The sequence below is a fragment of the Parasteatoda tepidariorum genome, chromosome 5 (assembly GCF_043381705.1).
Source record: "Parasteatoda tepidariorum isolate YZ-2023 chromosome 5, CAS_Ptep_4.0, whole genome shotgun sequence".
NCBI lineage: Eukaryota > Metazoa > Arthropoda > Arachnida > Araneae > Theridiidae > Parasteatoda > Parasteatoda tepidariorum.
Genome location: NC_092208.1, coordinates 86,144,407 through 86,166,982, shown reverse-complemented (window position 1 = coordinate 86,166,982; position 22,576 = coordinate 86,144,407). Strand labels below are relative to the sequence as shown.

Here is a 22,576-nt window from a genome sequence, read left to right as displayed (position 1 = left end):
AATAAAGATATTCACACTCAACAAAAACTCGTCCACTAATGAGAATCTGATAGGCAAATTTTTCAATTGGTAGTAATACTTTACTCTTATACTTGGTGCAATGCTCTGGTAAAGATTCATAAAGATGACCATCTGTTATCACAATTTTGATCTTCGCAGAGGGGATAGCTCCTCCGCTTCGGTAGCCCGACGAACTGCGTGTGAAGCCGATCACTTTACAGTTTAACGAGAAACGATACCGCGTATTCTTGATCCCATTGCAGGCTCATTAAATGGTCCACTACTCTCTCTCTCACTGATCGCTGGTCAGTAATGCTTAACTTTGGTGTTCTACTGGGAATCGTGTCATTACGATCAGTTCACTGTAAAATATTAAATTTTGAAATTTCACAGTTAGCTTTCAGTTTACCTGATTTTGAGAATTATAATTGCAGTACTGTAAAATGGTTGGCAGGTACTTTATTTATGTCGCACTACAGCTGCATAATTGGTTATTGGCTACGGTCTGTGAAACATCCCGGAGGAGGATCTGAAGATATACGATCACAATTTTTATCCTCTGCAGAGGGGATGGTTACTCGGCCTTGGTGGCTCGACGATCTATGCGAAGTCGAGCACTGCATGGTAGAACGAGAAGCGATATCGGTCACTCTTGGTACCCACACAGGCTGATCAAAGCGGTTACTCAAATACTTAATGACCGCAACCAGTGATGCTAAGCTTCGGTGTTCTACTGGGAGCCGTGATTTTACGATCAGTCGACTGCGGGACAACGGGCTACTAGTGGGTAAGGAGATGGATTTGGGAAAATTGCTGAAAATTTTACCATTAAGCAAATTAGCTTTTGATTTTCCTTGTTTCTATCAAATAAATTCATTATTGATTTTCTTAGTCTCAAGATTGGCGATCGCATCGCTCGAATACACCATCTGGGGAGAAGACCGGTCCCATGCTTTTGGCTCTTCTCCTTACCCTCTCCTCCTCTTTTCAGTTGTATAGGAATGTACTACGATATTTTTCCTTTTCTTAATATTTTTCATTTTTGATTAATAAAAATATTTTTTAAAATTTCCATGATGCTTTCTTTTAGAACTAAGTTTAATGTTGTTTTCAGTTCCATATAGTTTCCCAACTTAAAAGATTTTAATCTATATAAAACTAAAGACAGAAGCTAACGTACTTCCTTCTTCTATGACTCTTCACACGCTAATGAGGAAAGCATGCTAAGTGTTGCCATAGGTAAAGAGTTCAGCAATCGAAAACAATATTGCAATTTACTGAATTTTAGCAGATTCTCCCTTCCCACGAGTAATCGATAACGCTAAAAAGGGAACAGAATCTTACTTTCTGAATTTTCAAATTAACACGGAAATTTTTAAAATTTAATGTTTATTATGTATTGCTTAGAATATGAACATAATTTTTTTTCACAGATTTCTCTCACTTATAGAAAAAGCAGTAAATAATTTTTTTTCCACCTTGTTTGAGAAGTAGTAAGATATTGTTGACATCTCTTTAGAGTACGCTATACGAGTAGAAGAAACTTTTCATCGCAAATTTTCTTTTCCCTAAATAAGTAATTTATAATTTAAAGATTTAAAAAAAGAAAGTTCAGAAAAACCTACAGTAAGCCATGAAGCTTCAATCACTGAAACGAAATTTTCAAAATATCAGAATGAAAGCAAACTATGAAAGGATAACTTAGGATTACGCAATCGGGAAGTTTTCTTCCAATAATTTACAAGCATTTTGATAATTTTAGTATTTTTTTCAGCAATTGAAACTTTATTGTGTGCCTGAACTGAACTCACTTTTTCTATACTTTAAATTAGTTATTGGTTATTAAAATGGGCTACAGATGGCGTAGAGCAGAACTCTCTATAGTGCCATGCAATCGAAAAATCAACGTAAGCAACAATGAGTCAATTACCTTCCAATAAAGTGAACCGGGTTCGTATCCAAGCGATGGTTGTTCGACACGAATTTCGCAGCACCGACCACAGTGCTGACGTGAAATATCCTCACTGGTAGACTGAGCATGGGCTAGAGTCCCCTTACCGTTAGGCTAACAGTGGGAGGTTATCACGGTCTTCCTCTCCATATAACGCAAATGCGGGTTAGTTCCATCAAAAAGTCCTCAACGAAGGTAAATTTCTCCCAGTACTTGATCCAGAAGCTCCCTTGTTTTCTGGATTGGGTTCAAAATTTCACGGCTATGGGACCGTTCAAAAAGTACGTACACAAAAATGGAGAAATTTTAAACCCCTCCCCCCCTTCGTATATTACCGTACATAAGGTCTTACTCCCCCCCTTAGAGTACGTACATTTTATTAGTCTACCCCCCTTTTTCATAAAAATTAAAATAATTCTGTTTTAAATAAAATTAAATATTTATTTAAGGAGTGTGTAGGAAAAAGTCAAATTTAAATTTGGTGTATGCTTATAGTGTACGTACTTTGTATAATACCACCCCCCCTCCCCATCGTACAAAACCGTACAAAATAGCGAATCCCCTCCCCCCCCTTCGGGATGTACGTACTTTTTGAACGGCCCCTATGTAGTTGAATATTAGTAGTCGTAAACCCAAAAAATTGGGTTTACGACTACTAATGGTTGTTCAACGACGGCTTTAAAATAAAATGCATAAATGATGCATTTTTTGCTTATCGAAAATATCGCCAATAAAGTTTATTTTTTACTTCATAGTTCTTTCCTAATAACCAACAAATACTTATAAATCACTGAAGTATTTTCTGCTTACGTGCAGTTTATATCCGAAATCAATATATCTGCTAAGTCTACTGCATTGCTTCACGGTTCCACATTTGAGCAATGAAAAACAAAAATATTCAAAAATCCTTTTTTCTCAATTTTTACATCTCTGTACGACAATCGATTCATTTATTACATGTAAGCTCATATATTTACTGATTACGATTAAAATTCATCACAAACGATTGAAAAACTCATAACAGCTGGCAGGCACTGCTGCTCCTGGAACTTGATCCCAAATCTGTATCAAACGTTATTTGAATTTTTCGGCAGTAAATCCTTCGGTACTTCCAATCTTTGAGAGCATATACCTCCTATAAAATGATCAAGCGGATTTAAATCTGGCAAAGAGGTAGGCCACGCAAATTTTTTTTTCCGGATAATTATTTTTAAATTGAAAATAACAAGAGATTAAGTGTTCCTTCCAAAATGTTAAGCGTAGATATCTATAATTGACAAAAATAATGTTAACTTCTTTATAAAAATTGGCATGGTTCAATGGAGACAGATCAAGTTTGCAAATTAACGAATTACAGAGAGAGAAGGTAAAATTTTATTTTACTCCTTGCCCACAGAAAGTGCATTGCTGATGGAAAGTATACTTTATTAAAGAAAGAACAGAGCTCCATAGGCATTGGACTGGACTACCAGAAGTTTTCCTGGTTTCTACCTCCATTTAAAGCCAGTGCAGATTAGTTTCTCTTAAAAATTATTTCTTCTCGAAGATGAATGTGACCTGGTTTTTTTAAACAGGTGGTTTCTTGTCTACTAAATTCAAGGCTAAGAAATTGAAAAAAGGAGCTAGCATACTGAGCGGAATGGCTAAGCAATGCCAGATTTGAGAAGTGGTATCTAAATTATGGAAAAAAAAACATGTTTTTTCTATCGTAGTAGACTACGATAGAAAAAAATACCCGAAACAGTTTTATATATTTAAAGAAAAAATTTCATTTTGCATGCAACTGCTAATTTTTAATGACAAAATTAAAACTAAAATTGAATTTGCAATAAAACTAACAAATAAATACTTTTATTCAGTCTAGCCTTTCTTTACATGTAACGAAATAACATAACATCAGCATTATTTAAAAAATGACATTAATTACGGAATTTTCGCCAATCAAAGTGATAAATAATAATGAAACATTTTCTCCGCATGCTGCCTCTGAATTGTTTTTGAACTAGCAAGGCAAGATAGAATTTGATACCAGCTGTTCCAAATTAAGGTTGCTCAAATTTTATTTTGTGAATATATTCGAGACTACATGTTTTAATTCTTCAAACACGATTATATATTTGTTGAAAAACATAATGATCCTTAATCCTCCAAGCAGGTGCTGCACACAAAAATCATTAAAAATTCTCCTTTATAAAAGAGCTAGGGTCTAAAAAATATACTCACAAAAATGTCAAGATTATGTTTTCAAAAATATACTAGAAACTAAGATTAAGCGAAGTAACAAAAACGCTTAACATATAAATTTTAAGGCTCATTTCAAATTCATTAAAATGTCACTTACCTGTTTCTTCCACTAAAGTCTTCAACATGAGATAGAAATTTATGATAGAAGAGCCATATAAACTATGCATAGTTGGCGCTAGTAAATTAGTAACAAAACATCCAAGATTTTAATTCTGAATTATTTTTATGCCTTAATTTTAAAAAAAACCCCACCATACTATATTTGTTATAGGACTAGTACTGTTTGCAATGCAACTTACGCTATTTACCATTCAATTTCAGCTAAAGACAAAAAACTGAAGAGAACATTCAAAACATTGAGCCTTACACTTCATTTATTTCTTAAATCGATTTTTGGCTCATGGCCTTTTAAAAGTTATAAAACACAAAAAATCTCACAAATAGTAAAATTACTTGCCAAATTAATTACAATATCAATAATAAAGCTTTCGAATATCGGCATATCACAAGCGAAGGGATACACAGAAAGTTTTCAAAATTTTGTTTCAGTTATAGAATGCTATTATAGTTTAAACTTAGTTCCCCATCCATATGGTTGAAATATTTGGAGGGTGGATCTCATGCAGACAAAGCATGGGGGAAACAGAATCACTAATGAACAAAGCAATATGGGATAAAAGTATTATGAGACAATCTTTTCCGAACCAAACATTAGTAAGTATTTAGAAATTGTATTATTTCATGCAAAGCAAAAAGAAAGACAGACAAACCACACAGATAATCAGAATTCCACTGTAACTAAATGAGTCAATACATACAACTATAAGCTTTTCTATAAATGCTTTATTGATGATGAAAACAAATACCTTTGCTTCAAAATTATTAAAAGATTGCAACAAAAAGAATGTAATTGTATGGAATGTAAAAATCATACAAATATGAATATTTAAGCAATGACAAAAACAACTCAACACATTGTCTAGAAGAATAAAAATTAGCTTTTTTTGCACAGCTAACTTGCATTAACAGTCATAAGAGTACAATTTTGAATACAGAAGCAAACTTTAAAAAATATTATAAGTGAATTGTAAAGAATATAAAAGGCATTTTTCTTAAATGCAAAAAGACGATAAAGGTTATATCACTAAGTAACTGGATTGTACTATTAATTTTTTAATACACCAAAAATTATTAACTGAAATTATAATTTATAATTATGCATAACCAACTCTATTTTTTGTTAAGTTAATTTAAAAAATCTTTTGCGATTTTATAAAGTGAAAAATTAAAGGGATACTGAATTTAAATAAGATATTATTTGACTCTGTTGAGAAAAATACAAAAAATTGAATAAAAATAAGTTGAAATAGCATCTGGTATTAAATTGTTCACAAATTATGTACATAAAAAAAAAAATCACATGCGAATAAAATTTCTAATTATTATTTGATATACTCTCCAAAATTTATAGACTTCCAGAGTGAACACTTCAAATATATGTGCACTTTAAGGAAAATAACACTAAGCATTCAGAAATAAAGACTAAAATTTTCTGCACTTTTGTCTGCATTGTATGGCAAGTTTTGCAGCATTTAAATTAAATCCATTAATAGAAATACAAAGAATTATATTGCGTAAAATTCAAGTAGTAGTTTGTGCTTTTTTTTGGAACTAATATTTCCTATCTATCGCATACCAGCAGTGTATGCAAAATAATCTGTAAAAAAATCTATGAAATATGTAATAAATATCACAATGGATATAATTATTCAAATAAAACGAGTTTTCATAATTAATTTTATATGATTATTATAATCATTTAAGATGATATACACTTCTTTAAATTATGAAAACAAATTTTTATTAGCAAGGTAGCTTTACATATTATTGTCAAAAAGTTTTTTGAAAATGCTTAATTAAGCATAATCACCATAAATTATAATAATTCTTTTTTATTTAATTGAAAAAGTTATTTCTTTAAGGAAAGAAAACTATCATGAAAACAATTTAAAAGCAAATTATGCTTGAGTAAAAAAAATAGTTAATGGGTTAGAAGAATGGATACTTTTCTATTTCTTTTAAATATTCATCACCAAAAAAAAAATAAATAAAATAAAGTTGAATATACTTAAAGCCAGTGACTTTTTATTAGCAACTTTATCGCTTGCGCTGGCGAAATGGAAAAGTACCAAAGAATGTAATAAATATCACTAGGGATAAGATAATGCAACAAACTAAACTATTAAGTTTTTCTTTTATTCTTTTAAATGTAATTACAAAACCTAATTTCTGAAGGTCCAAAAAATAATTTTTATAAGCAAGACAGCTATGTAAAAAAATAGTAAAAACGTTCAACAAAGCATTATCAGCAAGGATTATAACAAAATAAGACAAACACTTCAACAAAACTAATTTCTATAAAGGATGCAAAACAAATTTTAATTGGCAAGACAACTATGAGCGAAGTTGCAAAAACGCTTAATAAATATAATAATATCATCAGAATTTAATATAATCATATAAAAATGCACATCTTTGTTTTAAAAATTAATTTTCTTAAAGTATAAAAAAGCAATTATTAACAAAATAGTTATCATCCCATTGTTGAAAAAAATAGTAAAATTGTTCAATAAAGCAATATCACAATAGATATTAACAAAATAAAAAAAACGCCTTTCTTCATTTAATTAGAAAAGTTCTTAATGTAAAAAAATTATAGTTTAAGAATATATTAAAACAAGATAATTAATTACGCATGCTTGCATAGAAAATTAATAAAAATGTTTGAAAAATATGAGGGCTATTATGAACAAATAGAACTGGAAATCTTTTTTTTCTCTTTTTGATTAATACACAAGAGTATCTTTAGAATCAATTAAAAAAATGTCAGAGTAAAAAATAGTTAACTGTTTCAACAGGGAAATTACTATAAAGAAAGAAGTCCCCATCGTAAAATGAATTTAAACAAAATTTTATTCTCTGATTAACAGGCTGAAATGTTTAAACTCTTGAATATTACTAGCAAAAAAAAAAAAAAAAAAAAAAAAAAAAAAAAAAAAAAAAAAAAAAAAAAAAANAAAAAAAAAAAAAAAAAGGAAAAAGAAGAAGCATTTTTTTAAAACTCTAAGAGCTAAGATAGCTTAAAAGTGAATAAAAACAGCGTCTAAAAGTATCATTTAAACCGTACTCCAATTCTAAATAAAAAGGGTAAATTTGTCAATTTTTTAAATAAGTAAAATACTTAAAAGTAATAAAAAATACTATTTAAATATCATGTAACGAAAATTAAATATTTCTTAGCACAAAATCATTGGAGAAATTTTTATGTAGAGTGTATAAAAAAAGATACATTTTCATAGATGAATTTCTATTTATACAAGTATGAATGTAAATATATTAAGTAAAGGTAAAAATATTGACTATTAAGAAAAAATTCCTATAATCACAGAATTTTTTTTCTTCCAGTTAATATCATTAAGTACAGTTCATTATATTAATGCTAATTCAAAGTGTATCCATATGTAATTTTGATCAGCAGGTTTAGTTCAGGAGAAAAAATGTCACATCAAGAGGAAATGTAGCAAAGAAATATGTGCAACACAAAGATTTCTCCTTCAATTGCTTCCAAGCTAAGCTTTCTCTAGAATAAAAACAGTATTGTGAAGCAAATGTAAACCTTAGTCCCAACGATCTAAAATGCAAATCTGATAATGGCAGTTATACAAATCTTGCATGACATTGAGTTCACTTTTCTGCCACACTGTCCAGAAAGATTTGCCTCACATCACTCAAAGACTTCTCAATAAGATCAATGAAGCGTGTTGTGTCCTGCAAAACGAAACAAACACCGATTAAAAAAGTTTAGAAACATTTATTTCAAAGTAGCAATCAGTCACTAAAAAACCCTCAAATACGTAAATTCATGGGAGCCACTTCAGAAACATTTCAAGATTGGACTGTTTTTTGACCAATCAATACAGTGCAGTGCTATTTTCAAAAATTTTTAGCTCACTTTCCATGAGAATGGCCCACATATTATAGCAAAAATAGATTATTCTTTTCTTAAAAAAACAAAAAACATTTTTCCTCATTTTATTATTTTTTTCATACCAATTGCTAAGGCACACGACTAATTTTTTTTTGGAGCCATGCTACTTGGAGTATTTTTATTTATTTTACACATCATCATAATTAATGCTTTGTCTATAGATCTATAAATTTGATATTTAAGAAAAAATAATAAATCTTAATTTAACTTTGTTTATTATTAAATAATTTAAATATCTCAAAATGTTGGGAAAAAATACAAACTCAAGCAAATTTAGTTTCAACAAGATTTTGTTCAGACAAGCAGATGTTTTCATCATTTCATCATTTTTTACTGCTAAACAAAACCATGCATATTTTTTACACCAATTGCTAAAACACACTAATTTTTTCTTTGTGCCATGCATATTTCTAATTATTTTACAATTCATCATCATTAATGCTTTGTCTAATTAATTTAATAATTCTTTAGTAACAAATCTGAGTTTATAAAATTTATATTAAAAAAAAAAATGAAAAAACACCATTTTTTGGGAACACTAAATGCTCTCTTAAATGTTTGTGATTTTTGGATGTATTTCTTGCGTTATGAATTATTTAAAAATTTGTCTTTCAGTTCCGTGATGTAGCAGAACTTCTGGAAAAAAAGGAGGGCGCTGGTAAGAGAGGAAAAGAAAAAAAAATCCTGATACCGGAATTTTGCGAAAGTTATGAAATTTAAATTTCAGATTAGCAGGACTTTCAGAAAATTCTGCTGGAAAATAAATTTTTGATTCCTGGATATCCACGAATCAAGAGATTAGCAGAAGTCCACCAATTAGGGGGGAAAATCACATGCCTGGTTACATTAATTTCTCACGGTCATTTTGGGTAATTAAGGTGTAGCCAAACTATTTAAATATTAACATGAGATATCATGAGGTTGGCTGAATTGGCTTTTTTTTCGGCAGTGTCCTTTTTTAATAATGCGCCTATAATAGATGTCTCCAGTACTAGAAAGCATTGATTAAACACTTTTAGTTTGGCTTTTGACAAGTCAGGTCATAGGGGATTTATCTCTCATGGTCTTTCCTTGCTGATATTATTATGCAAAATTCATTATTTCATTTAGAAAGTAATTTGAATAAAAAGTTCTTTTAATTTCGTATTTCAAGCTCTACAACTACTACTGAATAAAAAAAATTTAAGATCATGATCTAGCTTTCACCAACTGTCACTTTCATGATCCTGTTTTTGTTATCTTAAATTTGCTACCCACACCAAATCGCTTCATTATAGGCACAAAAAACTTTCATATATAATAGTGGTAAATTAAATTGTACAATTCTAGATTTTGCATATAGTGTTTTTCAAAAATAAATATTACTAACATACAATAAGCATTTACACAAGAATTTATATGGAATAGTTCTTTTGCTTCAGTACAATTTCGATTTAAAACTATTTAAAAGTTACCCACTTACAATAATACAATCCTTACACAATTACACATACTGTTATTGTGCATAAAAATAGTAGTAAAAATACACATTAAAGTAAAAAAAATAAAAAATAAAAATTGCAGGCTTACTGTTTCTGGTGATGTTCTTTTACTGGAAACATGGAAAAACATAACATTTTCTGATGCTATGTCATATGAAACACCATATCCGTCATCAGCAACCTATATTGGAAAATAATATTATTTCTATAGGTCACATAAATGTTTTACAGCAAATGCTTTATATATATAGTCTCAATCAAAATGGACTTCATAATGTGTGTTGTAATTCAATAAACATATTATAGCTAATTATTCATAATTGAGAAATACTGAAATGGTTTTGACAAAGCATTGATATAATTTAAAGATGCAACAATTTTTTTAAAAATGATAATATATCAATGTAAGTATCTTTTAAAATAGCAACTTACATTAAAAAAATGTTAGTTAAGAGCAGCCATTTTTACTACACAAAAACTAACTCAAGAAGTGAATACTACATGTTACTTAAGGAGATTAATAAGTCTCAAACAGGTAATATAAAATTTTGAAACAAGAGAAATATAACAGATAAATTTGCTGTAAGCTTTGAAAAAAATTTGGGAATACATCCTTTTAAACCAAATGAATGCATTTGGTTAATCGTGCTAATTTCCACAGACTTAATGAAATATCTGCTTCCCAATCCATCCTTCACCAACTTTTTGGTAATACAATCGGCCTTCTAAATAACTATTCTGTCAAAGATAAAATTTTCTTTCATTCAGAGGAAAATTAGAGGTCGATTGTGCGATAATATCAAAAGATGTAATGGCAATTTTGTGGTGACTGATGTTACATTTTGATAAGTTTTCTTATTTTTAATCTTTTTCTTTTCATAGATAAATATTTAATATTTTTTAAAAATTATAACAGATAATTTTTAATAGCTTAATATTATTATGCATTAAAAAGAGAAGAAAATTACAAATGTTACACAGAAAAAACATATAGAAAGAGGAAAATTGCTGGGTTGCAAAAATTATACTAAATTAAAATTGTAATAAAAGTTTATTATTACAAATTACTTAGAAACTAAAATTTTTGGTTTTATATCTAAAATAGTTAATAAAAAACTAAGAAATTTGCTAATGAAGGAATGCAAGTAAACGATTTTTTTGTTTTGTTTTGTTATGTTATCCTTAGAATTATGGAATCTCCCTAATGCTTTATGTTGGGTTGGAAATCTAAGGTACTCTGTGTAAGACCATTAAAATTTTACACAGACCATCATGAGATAATTCTTATTGGTCTCCCGAAACAGCAATTGATGCAACAGATTTTTGATTTACAGGTAAGTGTTTTGGTCTCAGCTATTGTCCGAAAATATTGCATACTGTTTCATAATACTATACAGATTTGTTAATCTTTAGATTTTATTTTATAATCATCATTGAACAGACAACCCAATTTTGGGTTTACAACAGCTAATGTTCAACTACGTAACCTTGTAACTTTGAACCCAAACCAGAAGACAAGGGAACTCCTTGATCAAGTATTGGGAGAAATTTGCTTTCCTGGAGTACTTTTTGATGGAACTAACTTACATTTGCGTTACACGGAAAGGAAGACCACGAAAACTTTTCACGGTTAGCTTGATTGCAAGAGGATTTTAACCCATCATCCCTCTACCACTGAGGATATCTTATGACAGCACTGTGGTCGATGCGCGCCGAGTGCAGAATTCGTATCAACCAGCTATCTCTGGAATTTTATAATTGTTTTTTAGATAAGCTAAAGCTTTTCAATAATAGCCGGTCGCAGGAGACTTCATGAAGATGGCGCTGTGATTTCACACAAAAAATTATGTAATTGGGTGTATATCTTATTTAATTCATAGTAACTTTAGGTAGTTAAAATATATTTTGACAATTTTTTTTAAATTTATTTTTAACAAAAACATTACAGGCACCATTTCAATATTTTAAGAATGTGTTGAATTTTTGATATAATTATAATTGGGAATAATAATATTATAATTTTTTTTAAAATCTTATTTTTAGAAGCAAAAATTAGCAAATAAAAAATTACTAAAACTTACTGGACCGAATCCACCACCCAGGCAAACATATTGTGGATATTTCTTGGTATCTAATATACCAGCATGATTGTGAGGTGTCTAAATAACAAAAAAAAGTAAATATAAGAAATCAGTATTAACTTATTAATAATATAATTCAGCCTTTATTTACAAAAATCATTAAATCATTTATAAATAGGAAAGATAATAATTTGTTATTTTTTGCATATTTAAGATACAAAATAAGATAGAATAAGTAAATTAATTCGAATATGTTCCTGAAAAGAAAAATTGCAAATTTGTTCTTGAAATGGAGCGAGGAGAGAAAGAACATGCAAAATTGTTTATTAATAGATAGTTAAAGAAAAAAATTTCCAGGAGAAAAATTATGCAAAATTTTTCATAAGCAGGAAAAAAAAAAAAAAAAAAAAAACCAAAATTGCTCATTAATAAAAAAAGTAAAGAGTAAAAATATGACAATGGCATATGAATATAAAAATAAGCAAGACAAAAATATGAAAATTTATTCATGAATAAAACACGCAAAGAGTAAAAATATCAAAAATTTTTCAGGAATAATAAAGAGGAATAGAAAAAAGTGTGGGCAGAGCATTCCAACAATGTCAACCGTCATCTATCATAAGGTACTTCTAATAGTGTTAATGTGTCTTATATACTTGTGTATGGGATTGAATAATTGCGGTGGTAGTTACTCTGCATGACTCCCGCACCAGAATTTTATTTGTGATATTATTCGATGAATGGATACCACTAGTTGATTGCATGGTGTTCATTCATTCATTGCTGTTTTGCGAGAAGCCGGGAGAGCTGTATTAAGATCAATGGGCTTTTGAATGCTAGTCCTGAAAGTTGTATTAAGATTGTGGACGTTGTTGCTCCTGTGTTGCTATTAGCAGTCGAGTATTCATGGACCCTCCCTGCGTGTGATCAAGATTGACCAGCAACAGCGTGAAGAGGACAATGTCGCATTTACAAATAGATTACACCCGGGTCACCAATGTGGATATTGGCTATTAACAATGTCAGCCGTCATCTATCAAAAGGTACCTTAAAATAGAATCGAGTCAACATGTTTTACATACTAGTGAATGGGAATTGAATAATTGTAGTACAGTAGGGAACCGATTATCTGGAACGATCGGGACCATCGCTATTCCGGATAACTGACTTTTCCGATTTTTTGAATCGCTTACAAAAGCCGTTTTTTTTTATTGTTAAACCCAACTAAAAAAAATTATATTTGGAAATAATCTTAAAAAGAAGAAAAAACGAAGTAATACACTAATGATTATTTCCAAAATGATAGTAAGGTAAACATCTTTCCAAAAAGAAAGAAAAATCCTGAAATCTTATGAGGAAAATTTTTTTTTTTTTAAAATGGCGGGAAAATTTACGAATTTTGTCCGGTTTTTTGGTTTTCTGATTTCCGGATAACAGGTTCTGTACTGTAGTAGTTTTGATACAAAAAAATATTCAAACCTGACTAGTAGAAAGTCTCCACGGTTCACCCAATACTTCTTTTAAGAATGGTGACTCTACTTCTAAGTGTTTTGAAACCACATACAAACAGAAAATATGCCGATCGATTCCTTTCCCAACCATGGCATTAAGATATGATTCTTGGTGTTTTGAACAAGCTCTTTGCAATAAACGAAGTTTTTCTGTTGCCTAATGAAACAGAGTAAATAAATATTAAAACTTTTTGAAATTAAACTAAAAAATAATCAAAATCAGGTAACTATTCAGCATTTAATGATCTATAGTTACCGATATGGCTGTGTTATCTACAGCAAGGACAAAGTCACAAGACTCCATTGTTACAGGCCTAACGGTTTCAGTACGTCCCTCACGGAACAGCCTCATCATTGAAGCTTCATATGTAAGATTGAATCGTTTTGCATCCTGTTTACAAAATAAAACACAAAAAATAAGAGCAAACTATAAGTTAATAAAATGCTAAAACTATTTAAAAAAAAAGGGAAACTCTATAATCAAAAAGTTATTTTAAATTATTATTAAAAATAGTCGAATAGTCAGTAATAATTCATGTCAACAAATCTTACTTTTCATACAATCCTGATACTGATTGTAAGAAAAGAAAAATGTTAAATAAAATTGAATCAGTTTTCTAGTGATCAAAGATTTGCTCTCTCAAGAATAAAGAACCTCAAAAATTGAAAACAAAAGAGAAAACTTTAAGCATATAAGTCGAAAGTTAAACCGTTTAGAGCATTTAAACAGGTCTGATATAGTAATACATTACAATAAAAAAAAAGTTTTATACTGAGTCCAGAATATTATCCAAAAACATATTATTTTCAATAACAATATTTTTATGATATATACTATAAAGTAAACATTCCTGCAATAGCTCGCAGTGGGCCAGCAGGGTAATGCAGGTTAAGGCTCCACAGTTTCGAGACCAACGGCATGTGATTGTGGCAACGTGTTCAGCATTGAGCACAGGCCGTCTATACTTCCCAGATAAGCTGGTACCCATAGATCTGAAGTTGAGTAGGCTTCAGGCTGCCGCTGAGGATTGAACCCCAGTTCTGTACAATGACAGTTCAGTGCCTTAACCAGGGTTGGCAAGGTTTAGGACAGAATGGATTAATCCACGGTTTGAACCGTCCTGTCCAAAACCTTTTTACACAAATTATGTCACAATTTTATCTGAACAATATTTAAAAGGAAAAATAAACATAGATCTAATAACATATTGATAATTAAATCTACTAGAGAATATTTGTTTTTAAAAGTATAATGTTTTATTAATATTGTTTGACTCTTCAATTTAAACATTAAACAAAGGAAGATTAATCAGTAATCAAATTCAATTGGTCCTCTCATTCAATAGTACATAACTGAAGTTTGACCTTGCCATACAGGTTAAGCTATTAGGGACTAAGTACTTGGTTAGTCATAAACAAGTTTATTTATCTATAGTACTATTCAAGAAGACTTTTATTTCATTCAGGTTCAATTTTTTTAGCATAGCGGTGATACATCACCAGTGTCAGTAACTGAAACTGATGTTATGCCCTTCAAAACTGCTAATACATTTTCCAGTTATTTTGTATTCCCAATTTAAACAAATATATTTATATTTAAAAACATTTTTTTTTAAATAGATGTCTTTTTTATCATCAGAAATTATAATATTTTTTTAAAAAAATACTGTGAGAAATAAAAGTTTAATTTTTAAACAAATATAGTATTTTTTTAAAAANTAAACTAATATATTTATATTTAAAAACAATTTTTTTTAAATAGATGTCTTTTTTATCATCCCGTGATGCAGAAATTATAATATTTTTTTAAAAAAATACTGTGAGAAATAAAAGGTTAATTTTTAAACAAATATAGTATTTTTTTAAAAATATTATTACTAATTTTTAATATTGCATTTTTTATCCTTGCACAAAAACATTATTTATCAGAATTAAAAGCATATTTATATTTAAAGGATTAGGTATTCACTTTTGTTGTTCAATGAATTGTGGAGCTTCAAAAATTATAAACCTTTTCCTGTTATATTATATTATATTCCTTTAATAAGTTAAAGTAAATTGTATAAAAATATCAATTATTTATTGATACATGTAATTATTATGTGTACAATGGTTACACCTATAGAATTTTAACTTTGGTAAAAGTTCAAGGTTTTGGATACTTTAAGACAGTTTTATAAAGTTTAGGACAGTTTTATCCAGTTTAAGACAGTAAAACCCACGTGTACTGTCCAAAACCAGTTTAGGACGTCCAAAACCTCAACCCTTGCCAAAAGAAGGACAGCTTGGAAAAAACTACTGGAGAAGGCCAAGGCCCATCCTGGGCTGTCGAGCCAGTGAGGAAGGAAGGAAAACCTCAACCCTGGCCTTAACCACTAAGCCACCGTGACTCGATATATACTACAATATATTTTTGTTAAAGTGTTTATTAATAAGATTTAGAACAAACATTACTTGAAATGCTTTAATGTTTACATGGATTAAAAAATGAAAAATCTAACACAAAATATTCTGCTTTAAAAAAATTAATAAAATAACTTACATTTTGAAATCATTTGATTTAGCATTTGTTCTATAGCTTATTTGGGAATTAAAAAAAAAATTGCAATCATTTTTAAAAGATTGCTACACAAGCAAAGTTTTCAATAACAGATGAAAAAAGTGTTAAGGTCATTATTAATTAGGCCATCATTAATTGCGTAATGAGTATGAAAAGTTTTTTAAAAATAGCCTAAATTAAAATTTTAGTTTTGGTACGCAAGGGACCTAAAATTGTATACCTAATGTAAACTAAAATATTTAAGTTAAATATTTTTCAAAATAAGGGCAAATTTGAGCATAAAAACAAATTTTTTATGCTCTACAATAAATTGTAATGCATAAAAATCAAAGTAATTTTTTTTAATTCTAGATCAATAATATGGTTACTTGTGTTCGGAATTAAAATCTTTAAAATATTTCAAATATATAATGAGATACAACAAAATATATTGTTCACTGTTCATTTTTCAAAGAAAAAATAAAATTCTTTGCTTAAGTACAATAAAAATAATAAATTCCCTTTTAGACCATAGCTTTCAGTTCAAAATATAGTTAACATAAAAAAAATCTACATAGAAAGTTCAAAAGAATTCCATAATACACTATTTTTGTAATGAGTGTTAACGCGAAGAGATTTTCTCAAAATCAACACTTTTTGTCAAAATGCATTTAAAATATCTAATTGTTATGCTGTTTCGCCGGTCAGCATGCAAAAAAAACAACTACAAATTTGATTCTTAAGATAGGAGAATAAAAATTTAAAGAGATTTAGAAAGGTAATAAACAGAATTTCAAACCCAAACAATAAAAAAAGAAAAGAAAAATCAAAAATTTTGTTGAAATTGCAAATTTTTTCCCAGTTATGCCTTAATTTATCACCATATTTTTAATGTTCTTTTCTGAAACTTTGCATGCAATACTATCATAAAACAAGAGTTAGGTTCCTAGCTCACGAAATAAAAAGATTTAAAAAAAAATTAGTTTATTTCTAAGTTTTTAAAGGTCTACTGTTCCTCCAGCTAGATAATTTAGGTGAAGGTTACTGGTAGATTTTCAGATTAAAGTGTCCAACATTTATAATGAATTCGCATTATTATCTACTAATTTCACTTAGTAAGTATAAATGCAGATTACATTAAAATATACTCACTCTATAATATGCTAGCTGCAAAACCATCTGTATATAAGCATCAGGACTAACTTTGCATTTTTTAATAAAATCTTTCCCATAATCAGAATGGTACAAGACTTGAAGATCTACTTCGGCAATGATGGCATTAGCTATCTGCATGGACGACCTAACTAAATCAACACACTGGAGAGAAAAAAATTATCATTCATAAATTCACTTCATTTTTACATCACCATTAATACAGAAATTAGAAGTATCACAAATAAATAAAAATATAATAAATAAATAATAAAAACCTCAGGATGTAGATCCCATTTCAGTCGAATGGGTGAAGGTGGAAGTTCCTCCACTGTGCCAACAGTATTCCCATCCTCTGTATATCTGAAATAAAAAGCAAAAACAATTTTCATAAAAACTTCTAAAATATAACTAGAAATAGATAACTTTAAAAAATACAATTCATTAACCAATTTTGATCTTTTTTTAGATATGAATTTTAGTTAATCAGTTGATGCAGAAATTATGCAATCTATTCCAAAGTTTTTACATCACACAGAAGAAAAAACAATAATGATCACAAATGCTTATATTTTTCTAAAATCACTTATTAATTTACATTAATGCATTATTAAATTATACTACATACACAAAAAACTCACTTTAAAGTTGTGAATTCCATCCCAATACAAAATTCCCAGAAATGTGACATGATGGGAGAATCGCACCTTTAATTAAAAGAAATAGTTAATAAACTTTAATTACGCATATCTTCACAATAAAATTACTTATCAACAGAAAAAGACATATTACTAGATGAAACAGAAAATTATTATTTAAAATACCTTAAAATGTTAATCCCCCACAAAAAATGAGAAGTAAATGTGGAGTTAACGCTCCAAAAACTAGTTAACACTCCAAAATCTAAAGCAAAATGGCAAACTACAACTATATACAAACAATTTAAACAAATATATAAAACCTGATAATCGTGCAATAAAGTTAAATGGTTAGCAAATGAAACAAATTCTACTACCACAACTGTTATTTTACTACCATTTAAAATTTTATGAGAAGATAAGACTTCCGGGTTGGCATGTAATAACAGGGCTACATCTCTGTTATCATTGGTGTATTCATATTAAGAAATGCAGTCAAAACCATAATAAGTTATCAAAAGGTTTATTAACAGGTATGCTGGTAGTTATAACAGTTCACATCCGCCCTCTTCAAAGGAGGGGGTGTGGACAAGAATCCGGATGGTTCCAGCAGATGGTTATTGGCACATGTTATTCAGCAACAGACATGCGAAAACCTTCGCTCCGGCATTAAATAGTACAGAGATTGGTGTAATTAGTTACAGTCGTACATGCCATTGTAACTCTACGCACTATGGGAAATCATTTAATGCTTCCTAATATGGAAGTGAAAGAGGGACAAGATTCTAAAAATAACTCCTCCTTTCAAATATAAATCTAATTATTATTCAATGGTATGTTTTCAGCCTTGAATTCCCAAAATAGAATAGTTCTACGCTTACTCTTTAACAAAGACATTTTATGAAACCGAAAGAGTTTTAATTCTTTTATTAATACAAAAGTATTTATTATTTTTGTATTACATATATATATAGATAGATTATTAAAGTTCACACGTTTTGTTCTAATAGTTTACAATTTTTTTTTGTAAAGTTTTATAACTGTATAAACAGAATTAATTAATATTATAAATAGAATTGTCCAAATTAAATAAAAAGCATACATTTTAATACAATGAAATGGGAAAGGGTTAAGAGAGGATTCTGTTTCACTTCTTGCGACTTAACTAACTTTTAACCCACTGGCGGTTTAGCAAATGGGCAAAATTAGGAGAACGTTTCTCCCCAAAACACTATTCCCCTGGAAAACAGGTTTTGCTATGCGGAGAAGACAGCAGGTTAAAGTCCATATTGATTTGCCTTTTTACACAAAGAAATAACAACAAACACTTACTAGAAAGTTTAAAATTCCTTTTTTATATTTATTTATAAAGTGTCTGGTTTACTGCAACTTTAAAACTATAAAAATAAGAAGACTTAATAATAATAATCATACCGATACATAACTTTTTAAAAAAAGTTTTAGGGCACATTCATGTGACCTGTTTACTAAGAAAAGGCAAACCCCAGGGGAAGAAGAAATATTCAGAATAATGAAGACAAAACTACTTACCAGGAATGTTCACAATTGCAGCCCAACTGGAAAAAAAGGATAAAAATAAATACTTAACAGGTAAAATTAATAGTCCAAAATTTCATTTTTAACACATTATAAGTTATTACTATTATTTGCAAACAATAAAGCTAAAATTATTAAATATTTTGAATATTAAACTTCCTTCTTCTATGACTCTTCACATGCTAATGGTAAAAGCATGCGAACTATTGCCATAGGTAGAGAGTTTCGATCTCCAATATCCATACATATTTTTCCACCGGAAAATTATCTAACAATAATTTTACAGAAAATTATTCTTATAATTATATTAATATTAATTCTGAGAAAAATAGTTTGAATTATAATTTTATTATTATTAGGATTCTTACCGAAAATTATAATCTCATAATAATTTTTAACACTCTTTACAAAATTTGACGAAAAAGAATTATCATCNTGTTAGCTGTGAGTGCAGCAAGCCCTCCCATTTTTGGAAACAACAATATTGAAAGACTTGTCTAACCACATGTTATAGCCTTTTCCATGGAGCAGAGCTTGTGAGAACTTATTGAGCTTTGAGGGATCATTCTGTGAGAGGAATAATTACCAAAGCAGTTAGTAAAAAAAAATTATTTTTCAAAATAATTCAACTTGTATGATAAAATTGAGTGAAACAATTTCAAGTAATTATTAAAGCATTCACCAAAAAAAAAATTTTAAACAAATTTTATTTGGTTTCATTAGTGAATCAAAAAACTACTACTACTAATTTGTTTAGTAATATATAACTATAACTTAAGTTACTTGATTTTAATGTTTGAACCATATAAAGTGATAATTATATTATAAAAAACTAAATGTACAATTTAACTTCAGGAAAAAAATTCTTGCCATCAATTAATAATTCCTCTCTTTCTATAAGAACAATTAAAAATAAATAAATTACACATAATTAAAAATGTGTCTTTTCAAACTAAGGATTTTATGAGGTTCCATACCTTTTTTCTTTTCTTTCTAAAATACAATTAAATTATTACAGGTTTATAATTAAGCACATTTTTTAAATCCTTGAGCTCTATTTTTTAAAAATCCTTTCACTTTGAGAAAATGTAGTCCTAATATTTAAAAAATTTTGAACTCTCTTCTCTTCATTTTTAAATTGTAACATTTTAATTTTGGTGCCCTTTCAGAATTTACTGAAATTACTTTAAATAATGCCAATATTATTTTGCAAATTCTGTATTTTTTTTAAAATGAAATTTGGGACTGCATAAGAAGGGTCTGCACGGAGAAAATGGATAGCAGCTATTCAAAAAATTCCATGCCCCTCAAAAGTGGTCATAAATAGAGGTGGTCGCTACACAGACGTGGTCTTTCCTGGAGGTTTCACTGTAATACCAAATCAATTAAAACTATTAATCTGTATTTTATAAATATTTTAGAGAAAAGCAATACAGTTTCATAAAAATGCTTACTTCCCAATTCCATCCCAAATTTTCTTTTTAGAATACAGTCTAGATGAATTAGAGCAAGATTTGGAGAATTTTAATCTCAGAATGCGTATTTTAGAAAATATGGTTGATAGTAGCTTGAATCAACAATCACATGATTGAACTGCACAAAAGTTTTAGCATGCAAATATATTCTATATCATAAATAAATCTTACTGTACAAAAAAAAAAAAATCTGAGGTTTAATGTAAAATGCAATACATGCAAACACAATGAATTAATTAAAAGGTCAAATGTTGCTTTATTTATACAGCCATAGCTTGTCAACATGAAAAACAAAATATAAAGGAGATTTTATGAACAATACATTTCTTGCTATCTACTGTTAAAAATTCAAAAAAAAAAAAANAAAAAAAAAAAAAAAAAAAAAAAAAAAAAAAAAAAAAAAAAAAAAAAAAAAAAATCACCTAAACTTTTGAATGCATTTTTTAAAATTTTTTTTTTATGTGTGTGGAACAGCAAGCACAGTGTTATCTTCATAATATCACAGTACTATAAAATTAGTTTATCTTTTTTTCCATAAATTTGTGAATTAATAACTGCTTTGATAACATGTAATTTAAGCTGAGTTAAATATATGTTGGCTCTTCGATACGAAATAAAATAAAATTATCAAAAATTAAAGTATACTGCATATTTTAACAAAAATTTCTGCAGTAAGTTTTGAAATATCCTCTTAGAAAGTCCAAACGCCACATGGCGTCCACATTGGAAAACTATTCTTTAGAATTATGCATAATTGTTATGAATTTGTAACAGTTATTCATGGCTAATAAATTATGCCTATCTTAACCCAGCTTTCTCAACACTAATTAAAAATATGGTGTAAATATCAACATGAAGAGCCTAAATCTTTTCTTTTTTAAATAAAAAGCATTTGTCAATTAACCTTTAAGTATTTCAAAAGGTACTCCAATAAAATTGGAATAAATGCTGTATTGTTTGCACTCATGAAAATAAGCAAAAATTAGGAATTATTCATTGATTTCAATAGCTTTCATTTAAATAAAATAAAAAAATAAAAAAAACAAGTCTAAATTGGTAGTTATTTTCAAAGTTTATTAATATAAATTTTCTTAAAATTATTATAAATACTATTTTGTTTTAAAGCTTTCTATAAAGTAATAAAATACACTTTAAAAATTTGCTTTGAATGTAAAACATTCAAATTGTAGCTTTTTGTTTTCCTCAGCAAAAAGGCTTAAGAAAAAAAAAAAATGCTTAATTCAAGGAAAAAAAAACTTTGATTATATAAACTCAAGGAAAACAAATAAGAATCCTAGAGATTATGTTATGGCATCTGTATTTCCTCAAAAAAGATATATCTCCATGTGACTTGCAAATAGGAATTTAAAAACACAATGGCAGACTACATGTAGTAAAGTAAAATTAGAATATGAGACAATAAGAAAAATGAGCCTTATAACAAGAGGTTACATTAAAAAAGTTGAAAAGAAAATTAGATTGCTGTATTTAGATACAAATACTTACAGGATCAAAATCTAAGTCTTCATCATATAAAACCAAAAAAAATGCTGCCTGCAAAGATAATTCAAGATATTATTTTTTTATAATTAAAAGATATGGAAAAAATGAAAGCTATTTTAAACACCTTACATCTTCAATAATCTTTAAAGAAGATTTGTTGAGACCTTTAGAAAAATATGTCGTTCTGGCATTTGCCCACACAGTTCTGAAATTGAATGGAAAAATAAAGTTATGTAGCTCGTGATATAATTTAAGTTAATTAAGTTTCTTACAATGAAGTATTCCACACAATTTAATTATCATTTAATTTAATTATTAATATTTTATACAATCAACAGCGTTCTCCTCAAGCGTTTTTAGAAAGGCAGTCCGCCCTGTTTGCTCTTTGTTCTTATG

General features: G+C 28.6%; 1 protein-coding gene across 7 annotated transcripts in view; it reads right to left on the bottom strand.

The window, feature by feature from the left end:
- Positions 1-6,430: 6,430 nt before the first annotated feature.
- LOC107443419 (carnitine O-palmitoyltransferase 1, muscle isoform) overlaps positions 6,431-22,576 on the bottom strand; it is a 76,746-nt gene continuing 60,600 nt past the window's right edge. For all 7 annotated transcript variants that reach the window (XM_071180722.1, XM_071180721.1, XM_043050232.2 and 4 more), the window contains exons 12-23: positions 22,310-22,385; positions 22,184-22,231; positions 19,662-19,769; positions 19,197-19,222; positions 17,649-17,714; positions 17,286-17,370; positions 17,008-17,172; positions 13,573-13,707; positions 13,285-13,473; positions 11,806-11,883; positions 9,813-9,905; positions 6,431-8,023 (exon numbers count right to left, since the gene is read on the bottom strand). In XM_071180722.1, the coding sequence (XP_071036823.1) occupies positions 7,940-8,023; positions 9,813-9,905; positions 11,806-11,883; positions 13,285-13,473; positions 13,573-13,707; positions 17,008-17,172; positions 17,286-17,370; positions 17,649-17,714; positions 19,197-19,222; positions 19,662-19,769; positions 22,184-22,231; positions 22,310-22,385 (1,153 nt within the window). In that variant the 3' untranslated portion in view covers positions 6,431-7,939. The remainder of the gene's footprint in view (positions 8,024-9,812; positions 9,906-11,805; positions 11,884-13,284; positions 13,474-13,572; positions 13,708-17,007; positions 17,173-17,285; positions 17,371-17,648; positions 17,715-19,196; positions 19,223-19,661; positions 19,770-22,183; positions 22,232-22,309; positions 22,386-22,576) is intronic.